Source organism: Macaca fascicularis, chromosome 15 (genome assembly GCF_037993035.2).
Source record: "Macaca fascicularis isolate 582-1 chromosome 15, T2T-MFA8v1.1".
NCBI lineage: Eukaryota > Metazoa > Chordata > Mammalia > Primates > Cercopithecidae > Macaca > Macaca fascicularis.
In genome coordinates this window covers 41,662,036-41,685,995 of record NC_088389.1, presented here as the reverse complement: position 1 = coordinate 41,685,995, position 23,960 = coordinate 41,662,036, and the positions used below count along the sequence as shown (strand labels likewise).

Sequence of the window (23,960 nt, the reverse complement as noted above, 5' to 3'; positions counted from 1 at the left end):
CGTATTCAACATACCAAAGCTTTCTAAGGTGTGGTGGCCTGGAACACTAGTTGTGGTCATGTTTCAGATGGCTGCTAAGAGACTGATTGTTATAGATGTCTGGGGAGTTGGGGTATAGTCCCGGTTCTGTGACTTATTAACTCTGTGACCTTGAGTAGGCCAGACTCACTTTGGGTTTTTATGTCTTGATATTTGAATTAGATTCCTGTCTAAGAACTCAACATACCAAGGCTTTCTAAAAATGTGCCTAAGGACTCTTCAGATGGCTTCCTGGATGAGTTGGTCATTGAGCAGGAAGCGGAGGGATAGTTAAGACTGAGACCTACAGAGAATAAGAAGAGGTTAATCCCAGAAACACATCTCAGCACAGGATGGTGCACCCAATTCATGCAATTATGTGTAGGGCTGCAATATTTGCTAAATGACCGATTTGCTAAATCTTAAACCCTATCTAAATGAGAACATGGTTTCTTAAGAAAGGACATTTTACCCAACATGTAGCATATTGGTCATTGGTCTAAGAAGGTTAGTGATTCTATAAGATATGGAAAAATAATCAACATCATTACATGGAGAGCAGCCTTCTTAGCAGAGTGGGTGATAACCTATATCAACAAAGGGCTGGGTGTTGGGTAGCTGACTTGGGGATGTACATCAGTGTCTCTTCTTGAGCCAGCAGCCAGAATAATCCTTTTTGTTGTTGTTGTTGAGACAGAGTCTCGCTCTGTTGCCCAGGCTCATTATGTAGTGGCACAATCTTGGCTCACTGCAACCTCTGCATCCTAGGTTCAAGCAATTCTCCTGTCTCAGCCTCCTGAGTAGCTGGGATTACAGGCACGTGCCACCGCACCTGGCTAATTTTTGTTTTTTTAGTAGAGACGGGGTTTCACCATATTGCTCAGGCTGGTCTTGAACTCCTAACCTCGCAGAATAGTCCTTTTAAATCAAGTCAGATCACATCACACCTCAATGCAAAGACATACAGTTCCTTCCCATTTTACTTGGAGTGAAAACCTAAGTTTTCCCAATGCCTGCAAAGCCCTTGGGAAAATGTGGGTGCTTTTCCCACCCACATTGCTTCTCTGACTGCCCCCTTCCCACTGTCTATGCCTTTTCTTATCCACCTCTGGCCCTCTGGACTCCTTGCTGTCCTTAACTCAGCTCAGGCATCCTTCTACTTTACAGCCTTTGTCACTGTGTCATTGGCAATTTCTTTGGTGGAGAACCCCCTTCTATTCATCCTCATGACTCACTCCTTCACCTCTTTCAAGTCTTTGCCCAAGTGCCATGTTCTCAATGAGTCCAACACTGACCACCCACCCCACATCACCCTGGCACTCCCACATTCATTTGCTTTGCCTCCTGTTTTGTTTTTTCTTTCTTCCCTAATACTTATCACCCTGTAATACACTATAAAATATATTTATTTATGATCAGATGACCCCTACCCCTCTTGATGCTAGAATGCAGAATTAATGAGGATAAGAATGTGCTTCTTGTTTGTTTATTGATAGATTCCAATTTCCAGTGTACCTCAATGTTTCCTGTCCAATAGTACGTACTCAACACCCACAAATAAATACTTTTTGAACGAGTGAATTTAGGGTAGTACCTGCTGTGTGATAGATACTGTACTAGGCCATGAGCAAGAACCTGGTCCCAGCTGCGCTGAGTTCATGTTTTATGGATGAGTAGCCAGACATTTAGAGTATAGCAAGTACTCATGGAGACACAGCAAGTCAGGAGGTCAGCAAAGTTTCCTAGGGAAGGCAACAACAAAGGCAATACACGAAAGGACCAGAAGTTATTTCCCAGATGAAAGGAGTAAGGGAGGACCAGAGATAGGGGTGGGAGGGAAAAGGGTATCTCTGGCCAGAGGAATAGGCTGTGCAAAGGCCCAGACACTAGGGAAAGTGTTAAGGAAATTATAATTCCCTGAGTATGCCCAGAGCATGGTGCAAGGGGAAAAGGGATGAAAGATGAGCCTAGATGGATAAGCAAGGCTTTTATCACCCAAGCCAAGGAGACTGAACTTTATCCAGAGGCCAATGGTGGTATTCAGGAGAATTTGAAGCACTGAGCCAGTCTAGGGAATCCCAGAAGGCCTTTTAGAAGAGGGAGTAGATATGCTTAACTTGGAGGATTAGTAAGAGACAACAAGCAGATGGCTAAGCACACTAGACTAACTCTTCCATATTCAAAAATTACTGGCTTCTGGAATGTTATTAAATCCCATCCCTCCCCTGGTCCCCTGCTTTGGAATGTAGCCCTGACTTTTTCCTTATGGATGAAGTAGACACTCATTTTATTTTGGTCCTATGATGGAATCCAGCCCTTCTATCCCAAAAAAATTATCAGCATAATTATCAACATTATTACCACCACCATAATCATCATTACCTCACTGTCAAAACTATCACCACCATCACCACTAGCATCATCATTTATTGAGCACATATTTTATGCCATGCATTATGCTAAATGCTTTACTTGCATTTCATACTTTACCCAACATGCTTCTGTGTGGTAGGACTGTTACTACCTCCTTTTTACAGATAGAGAAACTGAAGCCCAGAAAAGGGAAGTAACTTGCCTTATAGCATACACCAAATTCAGCAACAGGGCAAAGACTCAAACATGTCTTTTTCTCCTCTAGGCCAGTGCTTTCCTCCAATTGACCCATATTTTTTCTACTTTATCTTCCATTTATCCACATGACCACTTTATCTTCATTTAAACAAGCTTCTGTATACATTAACTGTTCCATGTTTTATGCCAGGTACTGTATCCATCCTACCTTTAAGAAACTTACAGAGGAATCTTTGCCCTTGGTGTCATGCCTTTATCTACTTGGTCCTCATGAAATCTTTCCATCAGCACTGTGAAGACCCTAAGATTCAACCAGGTGAAGTGACCTGCCAGTGATGTGGCCCCCACAGCCAGCAGGAGACAGAGTCAAAGCTCTCTGACCATCAGCACAACATGACTCTTGTCCCTCCTCAACCAGCACCCCCACCATGCTCTGCTAGTTACCTCCCTGTGGAGTCTGAGTCAGAATCCAGCCCCTGCATGTCTCTCAGCTCTAGACAGGATCTGCAGCCAGAGCCTTGTGGTACAGTTGCCTCAGCTGCATTCCTGAGCCACTCACACTCACAGATGGAGGTGTTAGCCTCAGCAGCTCACCCAGAGGGAGAACCCATGTGCCGGAGCACCCTCTCTAGCCCCGAGTAAAAAAGGAGAGAATCCTGGCAGTCACGGCCCTGGCTTGCTAACAGAATCCCAGAGTGGGTGGCCAAGCCATTTATGGGACAGCCTAGCCACATGATGCTGCGAATCCCCAAATGTAAACTGGCCACCATGGTGTTCATGCTGTGGGTGGTAGGTTTTCTTGGGAGGCCGCCTCAGGGAGAAGGTGGGGAGCTGCTTGGGGAGTCAGGGAATCTGGCAGTTGGGCTCAGAGCTCTGATTTTATCAAGATGTGATTCTTCTCTCCATGCCTCAGTTTCTTCATCTGCGAAGAGAGGACCCTGACTGCTGCTCTGCCGTCCTCCTGGGGCATGGTGCTAAGGAGTGCCAGGCCACCTGCCAGTCCACTGACTCACCTCTTTGCATCTTAGTTTCCTTTAAGATGTAAAATGGGGATAGTAAGAATAGTTACCTCTTAGCATTGCTGGGCAGAGTGAGTAAGATAATGATACACATTGAGTTTAGCTCAGTGCCAGGCACGTAATAAGGATAAAGGTTATTGGTGATTAAAAAGACAAAGCAGCAGTCAGCCTTTTCACGTTGTGAAGAAAATACCTTTTTCCCCCCCTTCTTTTTACTCTCACTTGCTGAAAAGCTCTCAAGTGTTTGAACTGGGTTTTGGAATCCTGCATCATCAACTCACTGACTGGTACTGAGGCCTGGGACAGGTTAGTTTTGCTTTAAACATTCTGAAACCTCTATTTTCTCATCTGCAAGATGGGTAGCTAATAGTGATAGTCTCACAAGGTGGTGTGGAGTCAGAGAGCTATTATATAAAAATCATCTGGCATGTGGAAGGTCCTTGGGAATCACTAGTGTGTGTACAATGGTATTCACCGCTTGAACCTGCATGAACAGGTGTCCCAAAGTCCTTTCCAGGTTAGACCTAGGAATACCTGAAAATCTCTACCCTTTTCTTCTCAGCTTTATATCTGTGATCAGTGAGGAAGCTTGTAACAGACAATGCTCTGAACAGGCAGTTCACAAAGAGGCAACAGGAGGGAAGAAAACACCATGTGTCTCCTCTACATTGGGCACTCTGAGAGCTAGGTTGAACCTGACATGACTTCACTGACTCCTCACCAGAGCCCTGCGAGGTCTTGATAAAGACTCTTGTCTTACAGATGGGGAGGCTGAAGATGCCAGGGACTTGCTGAAAGTCATACAGTTTCTGTGTAAAGTCTACAACATACTACTTACAAGCATGTAGTGGAGACAAGGAGGCTCTGGATAGGCCTCCTAAGACCAACCCTCCTAGGCTTTGTCATATTCTGATTGAGTTTCCTTCGGTGTTTATTTGGGAAGTGCTTAAACTGCCCAGACTGGCCTGGGGAAGGAAGAAAAAGGTGATACCACTCCAGCATAGCCAGAGTGCTGAGACAGGCCTGAGAAGCTAACTGGTGGCAAGGCTTTGCCAGCCAACAATTTTGGAGAAGCTGATTGAACTGGGGAGGGCAGGAAGGGAAGCATTCAAGACAGGATTTGTGAAGAAATTCTATGTTTCAACTTCCTTTCTGGCCAGGTCTTTGCCTTCTACCTTTCTCAGACTGAGAAGGATTTTCAGCCAGATGGGAAGTTAGAAGCTATGAAAATCAACTCTTGTTATAGGTAGGGAAACTGAAGCTCAGAGAAGGGAAGTAACTTCTCTAAAGTCACCCAGCAGCCAACTGCAAGAGTGGAGGTTCCCTGATTTGTATTCTGCCTGCATATTAATGCATTCATTTGCTCATTCATTCATGGGTCATTGAATGCATAAAGACTCAGTTCAACAACAGTCATGGTCCCTGCCCAGAGGGAGCTGACATCGAAGTAAAGAAGTAATTCAGTATTAGAAGGGTGTAAAAATAAGATGCTGTGATATGGTATGAAGGCGATGGTGCTATTAGATTGGTGCAAAAGTAATTGCCATTTTTGCCATTACTTTCAATGGCAAAAACCACAATTATTTTTGCACCAACCTAATATCTTTGGTCAGACTACTGAGGGAGGTAGTGATACTTGAGAAAAGACCTGGACAATGAAAAAGAGCTGGCCAGGGAAGGGCAGTCAGAGTGGAGGACCATTAGTGGCTAAAGACACAAAAGTAGGAAAACAGAGTATATGAGGAACCGATAAATAAAGAAGCCAATGAGAGTGAGGAGGAGAAGGGAACCATGTAAGATCTGAGAATTATATAGAAATCAGATCATGCAAGGCCTTGAACTTGTGGTAAGGACTTTGGATTTTATTCTAAGACATATAATTTTTTGAATATTTGCCTTGAGTGAGGTGCAGCAGAAAGCACAAAAGATAAAGCAGACATGAAACCATCCCTAATGGGTGTTTGAACTCAATGGGAAAGTGTTACAGAGAGAATTTTAGAGAAGACATTAGAGGTAACTGGATGGTGCTAATGATAGAATGAGAGCAAGGGTAGGAGACAGGGATGGATAAAGCATGGGGGAGTTAAGGACAAGGAGATTGTTCAAGTGTGGAAGGTGGGAGGTGGGGGACAATAGGCAGGAAAGATGGTGAAATATGAGTGAGTGAGAAATTTGATTCAGCATATATGTATTCGGCACTGAGCATCTCAAAGGTGTTAGGTCATGTGCTGGGACTTTTGCATGTTTCTTCTTGCTATGATCCTCACAAAAAATGCGATATGAAATATGGTATTTTAAAAATCCTCCTTTCATAGATGTAGAACCTAAGATCATGACAGTGGAGGGATTTTTTCCCAAAATCGTTCAGCGAGTGTGAAGCAAACAAGGATCCCAACCCGAACCTTTTGGCTTTCATGATAGTACTGTCCACACTCTACCCCACTGGTTGGATTTTGACTTGGCTTTCCCCTTAGTTTCCCTATTTGGACTGGAGGGTTTTCTCTCTATGACACTTCCAGTTCTAACATTCTGTGCTTCTCTTCAAGGTAAAATGAATAGGAGCAAATATTCTAGATTCTAGATGGAATATCCTAGATGTATTCCACAGAGTCAGAGAGGCTGGAAAGTAAATGTCCTAAACAGAGAACAGCAAGTAGCTGTGAGCAAGAGAGGTGCTGCTTGGAAAAAGGGACTGTGGAAATGCTTACCACAGCATCAAGCACTTAGGAATTTAAACTGAAAAGAGAAACAAAGACTTGTGGTAGCCATAAGTACAAAGAGTCAGAAAGAGATGGAGCAATGCATAGAAATTTATTCATTCTGTGGCTTAGGCCCTGTGAAAACAGAAATAAACACGATTGACCTGGTCTCTGCCTTATGGGCCACAGAAGTGGTGGGAGGATAGACCAAAAAAATAAAGGAGAGGGAGCGGGAGAGAGAAAGAGAGAGAATAATTGAGCACTTAGCATATGTCAAGCACTGTGTGAGGTGTTTTCGTGAGTTATTTCATGTATTCCTTATCACAACCTCAGGAGGTCTACACTTTTATTTTTCCCATTAAATGAATGAGTTCATTGAGACTCAGAGAAATTGTCACATGTTCAAGGTCACGTCTCAAGTAGATGTTCTCACATGTTCAAGGTCACGTCTCAAGCTGGGGTGTATACTTAAATCTTCCTGATGTTCCATTCTACGTTTTAAATTATTGCAAAATTTCAGGATGGAGAGAGGTTGGGAGGGAGGGAAAGTGGTCAAAGAGGCAGAGAAAAAAGAAGAGCTAGACATTGAGAATGAGTACACAAGTACATGAGAGAGAGGGATAGAAACAAAGATTCTCTCTGAGACTACGTGACCACTTGGAGACCCTGCCCAGGCAGGAGGCAAATGAGGTCATTAAATCCATCTGCGCAGATTGGAGACTCTCTGGGGAAAGTGATATGCAAATGTCATGATGCAATGAGGTGAAATCTACTTGCGTTAGTTCAGGCGGGGACTCAAGCAGGGACTGCACTGTGCTCTTTGGAAAGATAGATTATCTGCTGGATGGGGAAGACACTCGCTCTGTTGGGCTCTTCCTATCAGTTTTCAGAAAGGAAAGCTGGCCAAGGTCACAGAACACATGAAAGAACGAACTGGAAATTGGATTGAACTCAGTCCTCTCACTTTTTCGTATGCTAAAATCTGCTTCCCAGGTCCTTCAAATTTTGTGCGAAACCTCCATACGATCTATTCCCTACTCAGGATTCCAAGCCTCCCAGAAGGTGGTCTAGCTTCCCTGAGACATGCTTTTTGTTTTCACCATTGCCTACTAAAATCAAAGTGACTAATATGTACAGAGACTTATGGTTTCTCAGAGGACACTTCCACATCCTTTCTTTCACTTGATCACATATACATCAGATATTCCATTACACAATTCTATTAATCAACTTTGCTATAGTGCACTACAATTTTCCACCCATGATTTTACTCAGCTCCTATAGTTTACAGTACAAAGTGGGTCTTATTATATCAGCTCTACATAGGGACCTGAGGCTCAGAGATAAGTAGCTTGTTTTACTTTAAATACCAGACTTGACACTTATTATTACTTTTGGCAAATTCTTATTCCTTTCTGAGCTTCAGTTTCCCCATCAATAAAAGGGTGATTGTTGCAGCATCTATCTTACAGAGTTGTCAAAAGTGTTTTCTTGTTTGGAAATCACTGAGTACATTGCCTTACCCCATAGCAAATGCCTGACCCATAGCAAGTGCCTCTGTAAATGAAAACTGCTGTGATTATGATCATGGTGCTCTAGATAAAAGTTATCACCAGGATATAGCAAGAAGCAGAGCCATGACTTGAACTTGAACCTTCTGCTCCTCAAATCCAGTGATTGTATCACTGCCCCCCACTGCCTTCCTGATCATTACTGCTTCAGACCAAACCACCTGATTCGCTTCTTCTCTCTTTCTGCAGGTCACCCCATTCCCTATGTCCTGTGACCTACAAGGTGACTGTGCTTGTCGGGACCCCCAGGCCCAAGAACACAGCCGGAAAGACCTCCGGGGATACAGCCATGGCTAAGGAAGGACAAGGAGTTGTCAAAGAATTCCCAACGCCAGGACCCGCATCCCTTTGGTATTGATTTCACAGTCAGCTGCTCAATGGAATGGCCTCTCCACACCAGGGATCCTTAGCACCCAACCGGTCTGCCTTTAATTTTACCCAGGAAGGACTCACAGTGGGGTGAATGAACCAAGTTTCGCCATGCTGGATGATGAAATGGATTCCCATCCCAAAGTCTGAGATGGATTGCATATACAGTGTGCAGTCCCAGAGCCTCCTAAAATTCTAGCCATTTGTCACACAACCACAGCAAGAAACATGTTCTATATCTAGAGTGTGCCCATCTGTGGTTAGTACACATGCATGCATACACACCCATACAAACATCTGTGTGAGGGCAGTTCTGGAGATGAGCAGAGAGAGACTGGAATAAACTCAATCTTTTCTTTCCCAAGCTCCTAGCCAACTATCCTTGGGAGAAAGAAATTTGCAGAAACTGCTAAGACCAAGTGTGGAGATGTCAAGATAGTTCACACCCTGAGGCTCGGAATATGTAGGACATGCACAATTGTACAGTCCTTTGGGATTGGCAGTGAAATAGTCTGTGATCACCTATCTTCTAGGGAACTAGGAGCTAGGAAGAGGTAAAGATTATAAGGTATGCAAAGCGCCCCAATTCTTCTGCTGCCATGGGGGATTTTACCCCAACTCCAGGGTTCGAGGCCAATCTGAGAATGGCTTAGGATTGCAATGTCAAGGTATTATGTCAGCCCCTTGCTTGAGGCTTGAGGTAATAATATCCCTCTAGGACTTACCTGTTCCCTCAAAACTTGCCTTGGGACCACATTTGCTGCTACTTTTCCTGCTGCTCTATCCTATACATTGAATAATCCAAGATGGTAGAACTAGGTTAGAAAAAATCCCACACAACCAAACAGTCTGCCTTAAAAGTGACCCACATTTTTCCATAGCTCCTCACTTTTTAGCCCTTCTGCAAGAGAAAAACCCTTATGGGTCCACATGGTGAGAAGTTAAGTTTCCTGTAAGTGGGCCTCTCACCCTGGAAAGGAGTTGAGGGACATCAGATGCTGGAACCCTCACTGAAAGTCCAGAATGTCTAAGCCAGTGTTAGATTTTGTAAACAAGTGGAACAGTGTTAAATTTCTATGATGTTGGAGCCATCCAGAGACTATTGGAATTGTTGAGACTCTTGGATTATTATCCTTATCCTAATCTTCCTAGCCCTTCAGGCTAGAGTAGGCTTTGGTCCTGAGAACTTCGCTGTTGCTCTGAGGAGATATAATTCTGGGAGAAAGAATCTTTTATAAGAATAGTATACATTGTTCTCGAGAGGGCCATCGGAAGCCAAAGAGTTCACAGCCTCAGCACCAACAACTCAACATGGTCATCGTGTTTTCTATATGGTTTTTCCAGCTACCAGTACTCCCTTCCATACCTGTGACTGGGCAATGCTTTTCTCTCTCCCGTGTCTAGCCTTCAAAAGTTAAGTGAAAATTAGCCAATTGTATGTCGAAGCCCCCACCACTTTGGGGATCTCTTTGTTTCTTTTCAGCCAGGTACTTGTCCACTCCCTTTGAATTAATATGGGAAGAAATTAATACAGGATGAACTGGAGAGAAAGGTTGAGTGTGACATGCTTTCTGAAACCTGGAGCTGGGAATTGAGGTGAAGGGAAGGTCTAGACTAGTTATATCACATAGGGATTACTGTAAATCAAGTCATCTCAAGTCTAGTGAAGACAGCCAACAGAAACAAAACCTAGCATAGGGATAGAAAATATCACGCACATGTGCAGCCTCACCTAACTCCTGCATCCAAGGCAGGTGTTGTTAATCTATCATAGTCTTTTTTCAAGAAAAAAAAATGGGACCAAAAATAACTTTAGGAACCACCATATTATATCACTCCCAGTAGCACTTAACTGGTGATCAAAAACACTTGAGAAGACATCTATTGGCCATCTCTGGCCAATTACATTAAGAAACATATCGCCGAGCGCGGTGGCTCAAGCCTGTAATCCCAGCACTTTGGGAGGCCGAGGCAGGCGGATCACGAGGTCAGGAGATCGAGACCATCCTGGCTAACACAGTGAAACCCTGTCTCTACTAAAAATACAAAAAAAATTAGCCGGGCGTGGTAGCGGGCGCCTGTAGTCTCAGCTACTTGGGAGGCTGAGGCAGGAGAATGGCCTGAAATAGGAGGCAGAGCTTGCAGTGAGCCGAGATAGTGCCACTGCACTCTAGCCTGGGTGACAGAGCGAGAATCCGTCTCAAAAAAAAAAAAAAAAAAGAAACATATCAAGGTGCTTTTGGCACAGGTGCCCACAAATACGGATGCAGTGCTGAGATAGTTTATGAGACTTATACCATTTCACAAACTCTGAAATTGGGTTCCATATTGGCAAGACTGCCACAGTTGTTAAGAATAATCCTCTATGCTTCTTCCTCACAAAACCATATCTCATTTATATCCAGACCATTACTTCACTGTAATTATAAGGACCAATTATTAGCAAGAAATAAGAATAATATTAGAAGAATCGATCCTATTCTGAACCCCTCTCCAGTATCTTCGCACTCTTGCCAACTCTCCAGGCCTCTCTCTTGCCCTAGCTGAGTTATCAGCCTGTGTGATGTTAACTTAGAAGATACAAGCTAAGAAAGGTAACAGTATCAACCCTCCCAGTTGCTTAATTATACCCATAGGTAATACAAAAAACTTTGAAGACCCAAAGATGACATTACTAATGATGTGATTTCAGGAGCCACAAAAGAACCTTACCAGCTTCCCTCAAATCAGTCCTTATCCTCTTTCTATCTTCACTCCCATCATCATCTATCCCCACACTATCCAGCTAAGCAAAGATTCCTGGAGGCTGACTTGTATCTTCAGACTCACAGAGTGAATTCAGCTCTTCTGAATTAAGACCCACTCAGTCTCTTTCATTCAGACCTGTTGCTAACAAACATATATTTGCCAAGGATATTAGGCAAAAGAGGCTACTTGATTGGTGGCCAACCTCATGCCCACGTGGAAGGTATCATTAATAGGGTCTTTTCAAACCTTAGTGGAGGAGTGTCAGCTCAATTTGAGCAATGTATTTATTCCCAGTTTCATTTTCCTCCTGGGAATTAACTCATCGTTTCATTCCTTCAGTCATCTTCTGTTTAGGTGACCAGAGCACTGAGAGGCAGCTCTGATGCACTATTGTGTATCAGCAGCTCAAAGGCCCTAAAACACTGAAGGTTCTGCATTTGAAGTATTAGATTGTTAGCAGTAAAAAAGAAAAGATGAGGTGGACAGTTCTCTAAGCCCTATTTAGGGAACCTTTTCCAAGTCACAATGTTAACTATCTACCCAAAGGATTTGCATTGCCCCCCCCCGATTCTGTGCCAATAACCTTTTAAGGAAATACAGTCTTTGGGAAATCAGTTTCAATGGTGAATTGGGGTGTCAAGGAAGGGAAAGATTAATGGTCATAGATGGTAGGGCTTTGAAAATGTAGGGTATCAGCTGCCACTCCTGGCTTCAACACATTGAGTCACTGCCTAGACAGTTCTCTTGGTCTTATTCCCACCTTGGCCAATGCTTAAATGCTATTTGTTGAAAATAATTCTTTGAGACACATTTCAGCTACCTCCCTTCCAGGTTCGATTTAACTTGGTTGCAATTGTCAATTTGTTATAGGTGTTACCTGTGTGAAAGAAAGAAAGGAAAGAAAGAAAGAAAAGAAAGAAAGAAAGAAAGAAAAAGAAAGAAAGAAAGAAAGAAAGAGAAAGAAAGAAAGAAGGAAAGAAAAGGAAGGAAGAAAAAAAAGGAAGGAAGGAAGGAAGGAAATTATAAGGTCAAGTTAACAGTTTTGAGGTTTTGTGTTTTTTTCTGGAACTACTTCAAGTGAGAAAATAAAAAAAAATGGTGACAAAGCTGTACAGATAGAGATTAATAGAAGACAAAGAGATTAAAAGGAAATAAAAATGCATGATTAAAAAATAAGAATAAAAAACCTATTTTTATGTTTCCTAAAGGAAATTGTTTATTCTACAGACTCAGTAGGTAGACACAAACATAAACATTTCCCTAGAAGACATAGAGTGGGATTTGATAACACTGTCTGTTATTTTCTGTACATTGTGGTAGGTCCAGGAAATATGACATTTTCTCCCTTGATGTGTTATTGTTGTTGTTGGGGGGGTGGGCATTTTGTTTATTTGTTTGGTGGCAATCAGTGGTAGTAGGGAGTGGGAGGGCTTGATATTGTTTTTTCCAGATATTAAGGGGACATATTGTGTCGTTGTGCTTTTCACGTTATAAAATGTTTATATTTACCAGTACAGCACTGGGCTTTATAAAGACTGCACTCAGAACCACACTGCACAGTCCAGTTTTTTAAAAAGCTGCTACATGACCAGACAGGTAATCCCAGTGAGTTTTGAGAAACAAAGCAAACGAAGTAAACAACAAACATAAAAACCAAATAGCAAATGAATAAAAGCTTGTTCTTGTAATTTATTCAACTTTTGCCAATTCCTATGAATCACTTGTTTTTTAAAAGAAATGTATAATAGCCAAAAGAGAAATGATGTCCCTATTGTAAAGAACTTAGAATTTTTGACTCCAGGCAGCAGTTTGCTCAGTGATCTTTAACAAGTTATCCAGTTGCCTCTACATTTGCATCAGTTTCTCTAGCTGCAAAATGGGGATAATACTATATACCTACCTCAGAGTGGGAGGGCAGGAGATTTTGAGGCCCTGAGGTTTTAGGTGGGCTGTGAGGGCCAACGCTTGACACAAAGTCCATGGATTATTATTCAAGAATGCACAGGCCCATTGGCCTTTTCAGAAAGACAAGGAGTGCTTGTTTGATATTTCAAGGAATAAAGCCGGAGCTCCTGAATTGTAGTCCCTCTTAAAAGAGAGACCTGTATTGGAGAATATTTTATTGTTTTGGCAGATTTGATCTTACCCTTTACCAGTTTTATGATTTGGTTTAAAGCTGATTATGTCCTACAATGTCAAAGTCAGCTAACTGTTGTCTACTTAAGACTTCCGGTCATTTTTAACTTATAGAGGAAGGGAGTCTCTAAAATCTCTTCTTCAGAAGGCACCTCACTTCTCAGACTTAAATTTCCACACCAAGTGTTCCATTAAAAGAAGATAAGGCATTCTGAGTGCAAACAAATGGGGGCTTCTTAAACTACACACCAGCAGTCAGTGAGGAAACCTTTGAACAATTATCGAGTTGCTTTCTTGGGTCTCTATAATCAATAACCTGTCTGCAGATATCTATCTATATAAAGATATTATATATAAATATAAATTTACATATATATGCACATGTATATATAGTTGTACATATATGTGTGTATATATATACTTAAATGTAATATTTACAAAATAAAACTGTGATCTCGTCTAGAGAAAATGTATTCATATTACAAACTGCTCTTCCATATTTATGTATCATATTATACCTTTTTATTATTGTTATAATTATTATGGGTATTTCTAATTAATATGATGTTGAAACCTGTTTGGCACCTTCTGGAAGCTACCAAAAAAATGACACTCCATTGAAGTGCTTAAAAGCTGTTCTCATAAGAATTCTACTGGCCTATGGTAAAAAAGAAAAAAAAAAAAAAAGAAAAAGAAAAAAGACACAAAGAAAACAATCTAAACACCAAAAACTAAACACAATTCCAATCCTTTCTCTGTACCTCACACGCATAAATTTGCTGCTCCTATGTTTGGTTTTTTTTTCTGTTTATGTGTTTTTATGGATCTAAGTTAAATCTTTTGGCAATATATGAAAATGTAAATAGTAAACTTTATTTATTAAGAATGTCATCTTTTTTTAATTTATATTTACACAATTGTTCATCTAATTTATTTTTTCTATACAGTTTTAAATACTTAGACATATTTTACTGTTCATGATATTTTTATCCTGTTCTTGTGGATTTGTTTTTCCATACTGTTTTCTCTTATCTCAATTACAGGTTGGATCTCACAAATAATAATGTCAGAGACAGAAATATTTTGCCACTGTTGATTACTATACTTTAAAGTTCTATATTATGAAAATATATAATAGCTTGTATGCTTCAATGTGTTGTTGTGTGGTTTTTGTCTCTTGCAGAATGATAAAGGGCTGTCATATATACACACTAACATGGAGAGAGCCCTGGGGCCTGGAACTGGACAATCAATGACAGCACAAGATTTTATCCAATATACATCTATTCCTCTACAAAAATTAATTCCTGAAAGCATCTAATTTTGTGTATGCAAAAATTGAAAAACTTTCTTACATGTTATAAGAAAGTTCTGGGAAGCTAAAGCATGTGTCACTCTTGGTTACATACCACCTTTTGCACACAGCCTTTAATAATATACTTCCAGATGTAAATGCTGGTATGGTCCAAAGACACAAACCAGTGTAGTGGTTCCCAAGTGCTAAGCTGTGGATCAGAGCTAGTTCATAACTAAGTTTTCATTTGTCTAAGGCAAAATGTGGGATACATTGTTCATTCTTGTGGAGTTCTATCTTTTAAGATTAACTCTTTCTTACTCTTCTGGTATTACAATATCATATATATATCCACACACACATATGCATATGCAGGCATATATATATATATATCTCCACACACACATATATATAATTTTTTTATATGTGAAAATGAGCCTGCAGCTGAAACGGAAATGTTGCTGCTTTCAATCTGTCTAGTGTATCTCATTGTTCATCTTATCACCAGATAGTAGCTATGTGATTTTTGGAAAATTATTTAATGGCTTTAAGATTTAGTTTTCCCGTAAGTGATATGAAAATAATAAAAGTATCTCATAAGATTTTTGCTAGAATTAAATGAGACAAATATGCAAAGTGTTTAGAACAGTGCTGGACACATTATATTATCTCTTGTTATGAGTACTATGAGATCAGGCTACGACAAGTAATAATACACTAATTTTTGTGATATCTACTTATTTTATAAGATAATAAAAACAAAATGCATAAATCATTCAAGAGCTTGCACAGGCATTTTATGGAGTGAATTTATTGGCACTGTCCACTGAGCTGCTAGCTGGCAGTAACAGCATAAGGCAGGTCAAAATATGTGTTTATCTGCTGATAACTACATTTTGAATTTTTCACAAAAAGGCTGTGTGGGAACATCAATGTGAATTATATAGAAGGGCAGGGATAGGGAAGTCAAGAACTACTCATAGTGGGGTGGCTTTTTTCGGACTCTAAAAATATAACTCGTGGAGAAACATGAGGGAGACTACTAAAAAAGAAAAAAAAAGTCATTTCTAAATTCTTCCAGATAACTGGTTATTTTCAAAGTAAAATAATTGACAAAAGAAAAATGTTTTACACAGTTCTATTCAACGTGAAGATTGAAACAACATTTAGACAATCAGCTCCTGAAAAGAGGCCAATATTTCTCAAACAGAAAGATTAAAAGATGAGAGTTTTAATGTGGCTTTTTATATTCCTTGGTTTTGTCTGAAGAGACAGAAATTCATGGGGAAAAGAGCTTCCTACTGCAAGATGAAAGATCTTAAATCCAGTATCTTCTTCCTTCTTTCTCCAGCCCTAAAGACACACACACACGCACGCACACACACACACACACACACACACACACACACACACACACAGAGTAATGGAGAGTTCATTGGACTTTATTAATCTGTCAAATGGGAAATTATTTCTTTCTCACTTCAAAGAAGGCAGAAATATTCAGTATTTTGATTCATTTATATTTATAACGTAAGTTCTAGAGTTTGTCTATCCAAAAAAATTAATGTTTAAAAAATTTGGAGGGGAGCATTCTATTATGCTGCACTGGCATTAGTAAATCTATTCAGTTCTTAACCTTTAACACCAGAAATAAAAAGTTTGGACAAAAGCAGAGATTCTCTAACCTTCAACCCATGAGAACCCTTGCTTCTTTGCTTTAAACTCTAAAGGAATGATGTTTGAGGTGAGAAATAGCGGTGCCATACAGAAGCATGGGTTAGCAATGGGGGAAACCAAGTTCAAGTACCATCTGCCCTGTGACTTGGGCAAGTCACTGACCTTTTCAGAGACAGAAGGAATTGGCAATGAGAAAAAGCAAATGGTGTGTTTAAGCAAATGGGACCAGCAGGTGCATCCTTCTAAGTAAGAAAAAGCGTGACACTTTCAAAGAACTGAAAAAAGTGCCAATGTGTTTAGACAGTAGAAAGGGTAACAGTGGCCCAACTAGAGGATGGATAAGTCACCAAGAGCCATAAAAAGGATTTGGGGCTCTATCTTAACAGCAATGCAGAGCTCCTGAACAAAATTTACATGGTCAGATTTGTGGTTGAGAAAGGTCCCTCCAGTGGCAGTGTGAAGGAGTTGACTAATTGATTAATTTTAGATGTGTTTTTTTCTTTCTTTTAATTAATAGACTGGGTATTTAATTAAAAACTTATTTCTTAAATAAGTTTTTAGTTTATAGAAAAATTGAGCAGGAAGTAAAATTCACATTAGATTTCACTTTTAAACAATAAAATATTGAAACAGGAAAATCTGGCTATTTTCTAGGACCAGCTATCAGGAAAATATAGAAACCTAAGACCATGTGATCAGGTTTGTAGGTTTGGAAATTCAAACAATGTTTTTGATGACTCCTCAGTGATTTTGTCATAGGGTCTCAAGATGAGAGAGGAAGGCTTTGGGAAAGGGGTCAGAATAGAATTAGGTGAGATCTGGGATCATAGCCTCTAACATGCTGTGTTACCATGCGGTGCTGGTAATGTTCTCTTTCTCGATTTGGGTGCTGTTTACACAAGTCTGTTCAGCTTATGAAAATTCACCAAGCACTTAAAAGTTTACTTACTTTTCTGTATGTATATTATATCTCAGTATAAAAAAGTTTTAAAAGAGTCATCCACAAAATTTCTCCATAGAAAGAAGACATTTTTCCAGAGCAATTGGGGGAAGGAGAATAAGACACCATTTAACTTCAGCCACAAAAGTTATCCCCCTATAATTGGCATTATAGGGCCACAAAAATTGGCCCTATAATACCTTTTGTACTGTAAAACTGGTATACAGGGGAAATGGCAAAGGGAAAAGGTTAGCAAAGTTTCCTTAAAATACAACAGTTTTATAATACAAAATGTAGAGCAGGGAAGCAATGTGTGTTGGCATTGTGGAAGTATGAGTAGGTAGGAGTCCTAGTTTCCAGTTCTGCTATTCTGCTTTATAGCCCTGTGATCATTGACAAGCCACTTAACCTTTAAGCCTCATGACTCCTCATCTGAGCAATGAGGATAATGATTACCAAGATGAAGACGAGATGAGCTGTCTGAGCCTGTTGCTAACTGAGTGCCATGATGGAACACTAAGAGATGTGATGGAGAAGCCAGTGAAGAAGCAGCCAAAAGAATGGAGTTTAATCCCCTGAGGAACCCCATTCTACCCCAAACAGAGCTAGACTAGTTTTTAATTTGCTTTACCCAAAGATATTCCATGTGCTGACAATGAACTCCTGCCACTTTTTTTTTTTTTTTTTTTTTTTTTGAGACGGAGAGTCTTGCTCGGTTGCCCAGACTGTGCTGTGGCACAGTCTTGGCTCACTACAACCTCTGCCTCCCAGGTTCAAGCAATTCTCCTGCCTCAGCGTCCCGAGTAGCTGGGATTACAGGTACCTGCCACCATGGCTGGCTAATTTTTGTATTTTTAATAGAGACAAGGTTTTGTCATGTTGGCCAGGCTGGTCTCAAACTCCTGACCTTCAGTGGTCCACCTGCCTCGGCCCCTCAAGGTGCTGGGATTACAGGCATGAGCCACCACGCCCAGCCCCTATATCCAATTTTGATATCTACCTTCTCCTTCACTGGGTTTTATATCCTTGAGGGGCTGCCTCAGATGTAACTGAATCAGTCAAACATTCTCAGAAATTTGGGCCGCAGAATCCATTCTTCAAGTGCAAAATTTATTTGAAATGCCAAGTCAAAAGAGCTTCTCTAATCAAGAGGGGTGGGGTAGCCCAATTCCTAGTAGCTCAATTCTATTTTCTTCAGAGCTTTAGGGTTCCAAAGAGCATGATGTAAAAGCAATTGGTCTAATCCACTCTGTTTTACAGATGGGGAAATTAATAGAGGTTTCATTCAGAACTTGAACTTGCCACTTGCCCAGAGCCCCTGAGTAGAAAACAGAGTGACATCACTGACTAACTTGCCCCTGCTGCTACCTGGTACCTGGGCTCTCCCGACAGGGGTCTTGATGGAATGCAGAGATCTGTGGAGTTTAGAAACCTGGGCTCCATGCCTAGGGACAAAATGAGGGGGATTTGAAGGCAGTGAAGGACCACAGTTTTTGAGATGCTCTGTTTTCTTTCTTCTTGACATGCAGCCGAGCCACAGACTACTCTGGGAGTGGGAAGTTTGTTATCTCCATATTTTTCTGAGGCTGAAACATGTATATTCCAGCCTGGGCTACATGCTTAGCTGAATGTTTTTATTTCCCTCTTTAATCTTTGGCACTCCAAACAGAATTTTTCCCAGAGGCTGCAGAGATGGTGACCAAGTCTCTTAGACAATGTCTGGGTGTCAGCTTGTTAAAATCATATTAGAAATAGTTTTTTCCATATATACACCACTTTATACCACAAAAACACATTTGTTAACTTATGAAAGTATTCATTTACTCAAATATTTTTGAACAATTGTTTATTGAGCATTATTATGCACAATTCATTGGACTAAAACACTGATAAGAGTGGTGGCCAAGATAGACATCCACAGCCATTTTCCTCGCAGAGTATCCAAATATTCCAAATACAAAGACAAGCAACTAGCTCATTGGAGTGCAATGTGTGGGGTGTTGCAAATGTGGAAAGCCATTGCAGAATAAAATGGCCAATACTGCAGGCAGAGAAAACAGCATGTGCAAAGACCAAAAGGGTGAATTAGGGCATGGCTTGTTTGGGGAATGGTAAGTATTCAGGCCACCAGGATCTCAATTTGAAAGAAGGGGAACCAAGAAATCACACTGGGGCAGAAAGGTGCCAGGTGATGTCAGAGAATTAGAAAGAGACCAGTTGCCAAGAGCTTTGTAAATGCATTTCTTGGTTTGGGTTCCTTTGGAAGCCAACAGTATTAGTTCATTTTCATGCTACTAATAAAGACATACCCAAGACTGAGTAATTTATAAAGGAAAGAAGTTTAATGGACTCACAGTTCCTCACGGCTGTGGAGGTCTCACAATCATGGTGAAAAGTGAAGGAAGAGAAATGGCATATCTTAAATGGTGGCAAGCATGGGAGTTTGTCCAGGGGAACTCCCATTTACAAAACCATCAGATCTCATGAGACTTATTCACTACCACAAGAACAGTATGGGGGAAACTGCCCCATGATTCAATTACCTCGACCTGGCCCAGCCCTTGACACATGGGGATTATTACAATTCAAGGTAAGATTTAAACCCTATCACCAACTCTGAGGCAAAGGTTCAAGTACAGGTATATTATCTGGATGATGATTCCAATGAGTAACAGAAGAGGAGATGGTAAAGACGGTAAGGTCATCAAAAGAGGTAGTATTATCAAATACATTACTACTGTGATCAGCTGCAGCTTAATCACCCTGGGGACAAATTCTGTGAGCCAGGAGAAGACACACTCCTCAGAATTATCCCACCTGAGATGTTAGGAAACTGAGGTATTTAATCCAATCATGCCTATCAGTGGTTGAGAGATTTCCCTGGGGCATTAATCCCCCAGCACATCTGTCTTACCTGCTGGTGGGCAGAGTGGGCTCAGGCCACCAGACAAAGCTCTCAGGCAAAGAAAAATGAACAGTGGCGATGGGAAGTCATGCTAGAAGATGTTACAGTGCCAACAAATATGGGCAGAGCTTCAGTGGGATCTGTTACAGCACTAAAGTGGTTGGACACCATTGCAAGGGAGATTAACAAACACAGAAGCTTCTAAGAAAAGAGTTGTAGGAACAATTTTCAATTTTGAGGTAGATCCCTTTGTGTGAAATAAAGATTGCAAGGGAGAGCCAGGATTCACTAGGACCAAATGGGAAGCAGGAGTAGTGGTGGAGGTGAGCAATGATCTGGTAGTGCTGAGGCAATGAGAAAAGGAAGTTGGGATCAATAGAGTTATACAAAGTAGTAGGATAGCATAAGTATAGGTTTTATACAGAGACTGAGGAAAAAAAAAGAGATGATATGATTTAGGTAAAACGCACATACATCCCAGGGTGTTTAGGGGCCAAAAAAGTAGCCATAAAAGATATAAAGGCCACGAGGAGTCAAATCAATACCAATTCATTTTTCATAGAATAGGGGAATTGAGTGCAAGAGATATAGGCCATGACAGACCTGGGTAGTTGGATGGGTCCTTCTCACAATTTAAATACACAGAAGACTGTCCAGAGAGTTCCCTGGATTAACCTCTGAATAAAGTAAAGAACTGTTTGTCCATAGCTCATGACACCTTTGAGTTCTATTGAGGCTGAAATCAACAGAACCTCTCAGAGCTATGGACTTCTCATCACAGTGGTCAACCCCTTCTTCTAGACCAGGAGTTCTCAAATGTTAGCATGCATCAAAGTCCTCTAGAAGGCTTGCTGAAACACAGATCTCTGGGTCCCACTCCAGAGTTTCTGATTTAATAGTCCTGGTGTAGGGCCCAATAATCTGCATTTCTAAAAACTTTCCATATGATGTGATTGCTGCTGATCAAGAGGGCAATGCTTTGAGAACCACAGATGCCAGTCCCTTCAGCAATCCACATACTCACATACTCATATCCTAGGTGATAGGGATTCCCAAAATAATAATAATAAAAAAAATCACATGACTCCTTCCCTCAGAGAATTCTCTGTCTGTTGGTGCAGATATGAGTAAATGCATCTTTAAATTCCAATGTCAAAGATCCTCAGGCTTGAGGGCAAGAACATGTTGCTGACATGGAGTTTTGAATATGAGTAGGAGCTGTGCAGATCAAGAAGGGAGAGATCGGTGGTCCAGGCACAGGGGGCAGCCTGGACAAAGGTTTGTGGGTGGGAGGATGCACAGGAATGCACTTAGAGAACTGCAAGCCATTAGATGTGGTCAGAACATTGTCTAAATGTGGCTAATCCCAGGAGATGGGGCTGCAGAAGAGCCCAGGAGACTTAGAGGAGGTAGCACTTGAGCTGAGTCTTGAACAAATGGGATTTTAGAAAAATAAAAGAAGGGTAGTCTGGCTGAGAAGACCTCAGGCACGCTTGATTTCAGGATTCCATATTTTCTCCTCATTGGCTTTATATTCCTCTTCCAAATGTATAAGAGAGCATAGAAGTGGTGTCCTTTCACAAGAGTTTGTCTAAGAGCTGGAGTGGTGCTCTATGGTTCTTCCTGGAGGCCTGTTTGAGCTTTGCATGGAAAGGAGTAGCTCATTCTCCTGCATACCCTTGCATCATATCGAACACATTCCTTTCCAGGATAAAAAATATGTCAAGGTAACACAGACCACATGTAAAAAAGGAGGTGACCAGACATCCCATTTTCTTCAATCCTTAAAACAGTGACATAGTGCATCTATCCATCCATTCATCTGTACAGACACAGACACACACACACACACACACACACACACACACGCACACCATACCAGCACAGACCAAGGAGGTGAAATTTGCAAGGACCAATTTCAATTTCAAAACCTCTTTCCAAGGAACCAAAGACAGAACTTAGTTTCCAGACATTGTATGCACCATCCAAGACCTAAACCCAAACCTTGGTATTTCTCTTCCACTAGCAGAATGGTTTTCCTTCACGTTGTTACACATATTTCTTTGTGTTGATATTTTTAAAATATTTTCCACAAAGCTCCCTGCCAAATGCTTTCATCTCAAACATCTGCAGCTCTCCTGGAACTCATGTTAACACATACAAGGTATCAGTTGTTGGGACCTCATTCACCTGTAAATTTGTCTTCAGAGCCTGAAATTTGTACACGTTCACTCCTTCAAAAATACTGTTGCCCAAAGTTTTAGCCTACCTAAACCCTTCACAGTAGATTCTACCTGCCTTGCTAGGCTTATCTTTTACTGTCATCCCCATCCACTCCCTACCCACTCCTCAATTTTTACAGCCAAACCAAACTTCCTTTAGTTACCTTACCTTGCAGTGTTCTCTTAGTTCTGAGTTCTGGAACATCTGCCCTTATCTATACATACATACACACCTCACTCCTCTTTGTTCTTCATTTTAGAGTTTAGACGAGCTCATTAATGATCATTATTATAGCTTACGTTAATTGCAGACTCACTATATGACTGGCATGAACTTAAGTACTTCACATATAATCATTTACTTAATATATGTAAAAATCCATTGACATCGTAAATATCAGTATTCTCATTTTAAAAATGAGGAAATTGGGGCAAGAAATTTTAAATAAATTTCTCAATGACATATGACTAATAATCAGATGAAATCTGAATTTGAACTAAGGCAATCTGTTTATGAACTCAAAAACATAACAATGCCTAATGACACTCCTAGAAGGCTTCTCTGAGCCTGACCAAGCTAGAAGGCTTCTCTGTGCCTGACCAAGCCTGGAAACCCTGTGAGCCCACATCAGCTCTTATTTCCTCCACAATTGTCTTAACCACACTATGGTAATTGTTTACTTATTTCATTCCTTAGATACACACAGAAGCTGCCTCTTATTCAACCTGTATCCCCTGACATACAGTAGGTCTTCTGTGATTATTTGAGGGAGATATGAATAAATTTGAACAGAGCCTGAATCAAGTACCATCCATGAAGAAAACACATGCTAATCCAATTAGTGATATAAACTCCAGGCTGAAACTAAACCAATTAAGAGAACAAAGTTTTTCAGCATTTTAGAAAGGCCTGTTAACATAAAAATCATACATCAATTACCAATCTTTCTGATTTTTCATTAAAGAAGCTGTCCTCCAAAGACCTCCAACTGCTAAAGCTTTCCAAGATGAGTATGTTCTAGAGATAGCAAATTTGACTTTTAAAAAAATCAGTAATTCCAACTCTTCGCACATCCAAATTGCCTGTTTGGATAATGGAGTCAGATATGGAGGAGAGTTTGGTTAATCGAGTAGAAAGCTAAGGTTTAAAGCTTTGAGGCCAAGTGGGGAATTGGAACAGACAGAAGGACAACTAGGCACCTGACATGTGGTAGGTATAACCAACACTAACCCCACCACCTAGGACATGGGTCTCAGCCTTCGTAGGCTCAGAGGTGAGGGGTTGCCAAACTCCTTCTCCTCAGGCTGAGATGGGTTCTACAACCTGAACCTGCAACTGGCAGCAAGGAAAATGAGGTGGCTTCTTGGATTGACGCGGTCTTCTTCTTTTGACAGTCTCAGATTCCAAATGAGATGGTTTCTGGTCACCAGTTAATTCACAGAGCTGATGATTAGCCAGACTTCTAGGTTTAGACTTCATTGTGTGACCAGACTCAATAAGACATCTGACCTCTCGATTGTCATCGATCTTGGTCAGTTAGGAATTTGGTTCCGTTATCTATGTTCACAGTTTTTCTGGTAAAGCAACAGTATCTTTCTCTTTTCCACCCAAAGCTAGTCATTTTCTTTTCATCCTTTATTCTGATTTTTGCTTTTCTTCTTTGAGCTTCCTACCTTGTTGCAATTAGCCAGAAGGAAACTACAAGCTGTAAGATTACAGGCTACGCTGCTACCAGAAAGATACCTAAAAATCCCATTGCACTGATGCTAAAGTCCAGACATTGCTGGGCT

The 23,960-nt window shown here is 40.9% G+C and overlaps 2 protein-coding genes across 3 annotated transcripts in view; one reads left to right on the top strand and one right to left on the bottom strand.

The window, feature by feature from the left end:
• Nucleotides 1-10,471, top strand: part of PAPPA (pappalysin 1) — a 246,711-nt gene extending 236,240 nt beyond the window's left edge. For both annotated transcript variants that reach the window (XM_015436678.4, XM_074016697.1), the window contains one exon: nt 8,068-10,471. In XM_015436678.4, the coding sequence (XP_015292164.2) occupies nt 8,068-8,175 (108 nt within the window). In that variant the 3' untranslated portion in view covers nt 8,176-10,471. The remainder of the gene's footprint in view (nt 1-8,067) is intronic.
• On the bottom strand, nt 10,016-10,642 carry LOC107127556 (protein PAPPAS). Its single transcript, XM_015436679.3, has 2 exons — nt 10,479-10,642; nt 10,016-10,169 (listed from the first exon to the last, which is right to left on the bottom strand). Exons 1-2 carry the CDS (start codon nt 10,640-10,642, stop codon nt 10,016-10,018), a joined length of 318 nt encoding a protein of 105 aa, XP_015292165.1.
• Nucleotides 10,643-23,960: the final 13,318 nt, after the last annotated feature.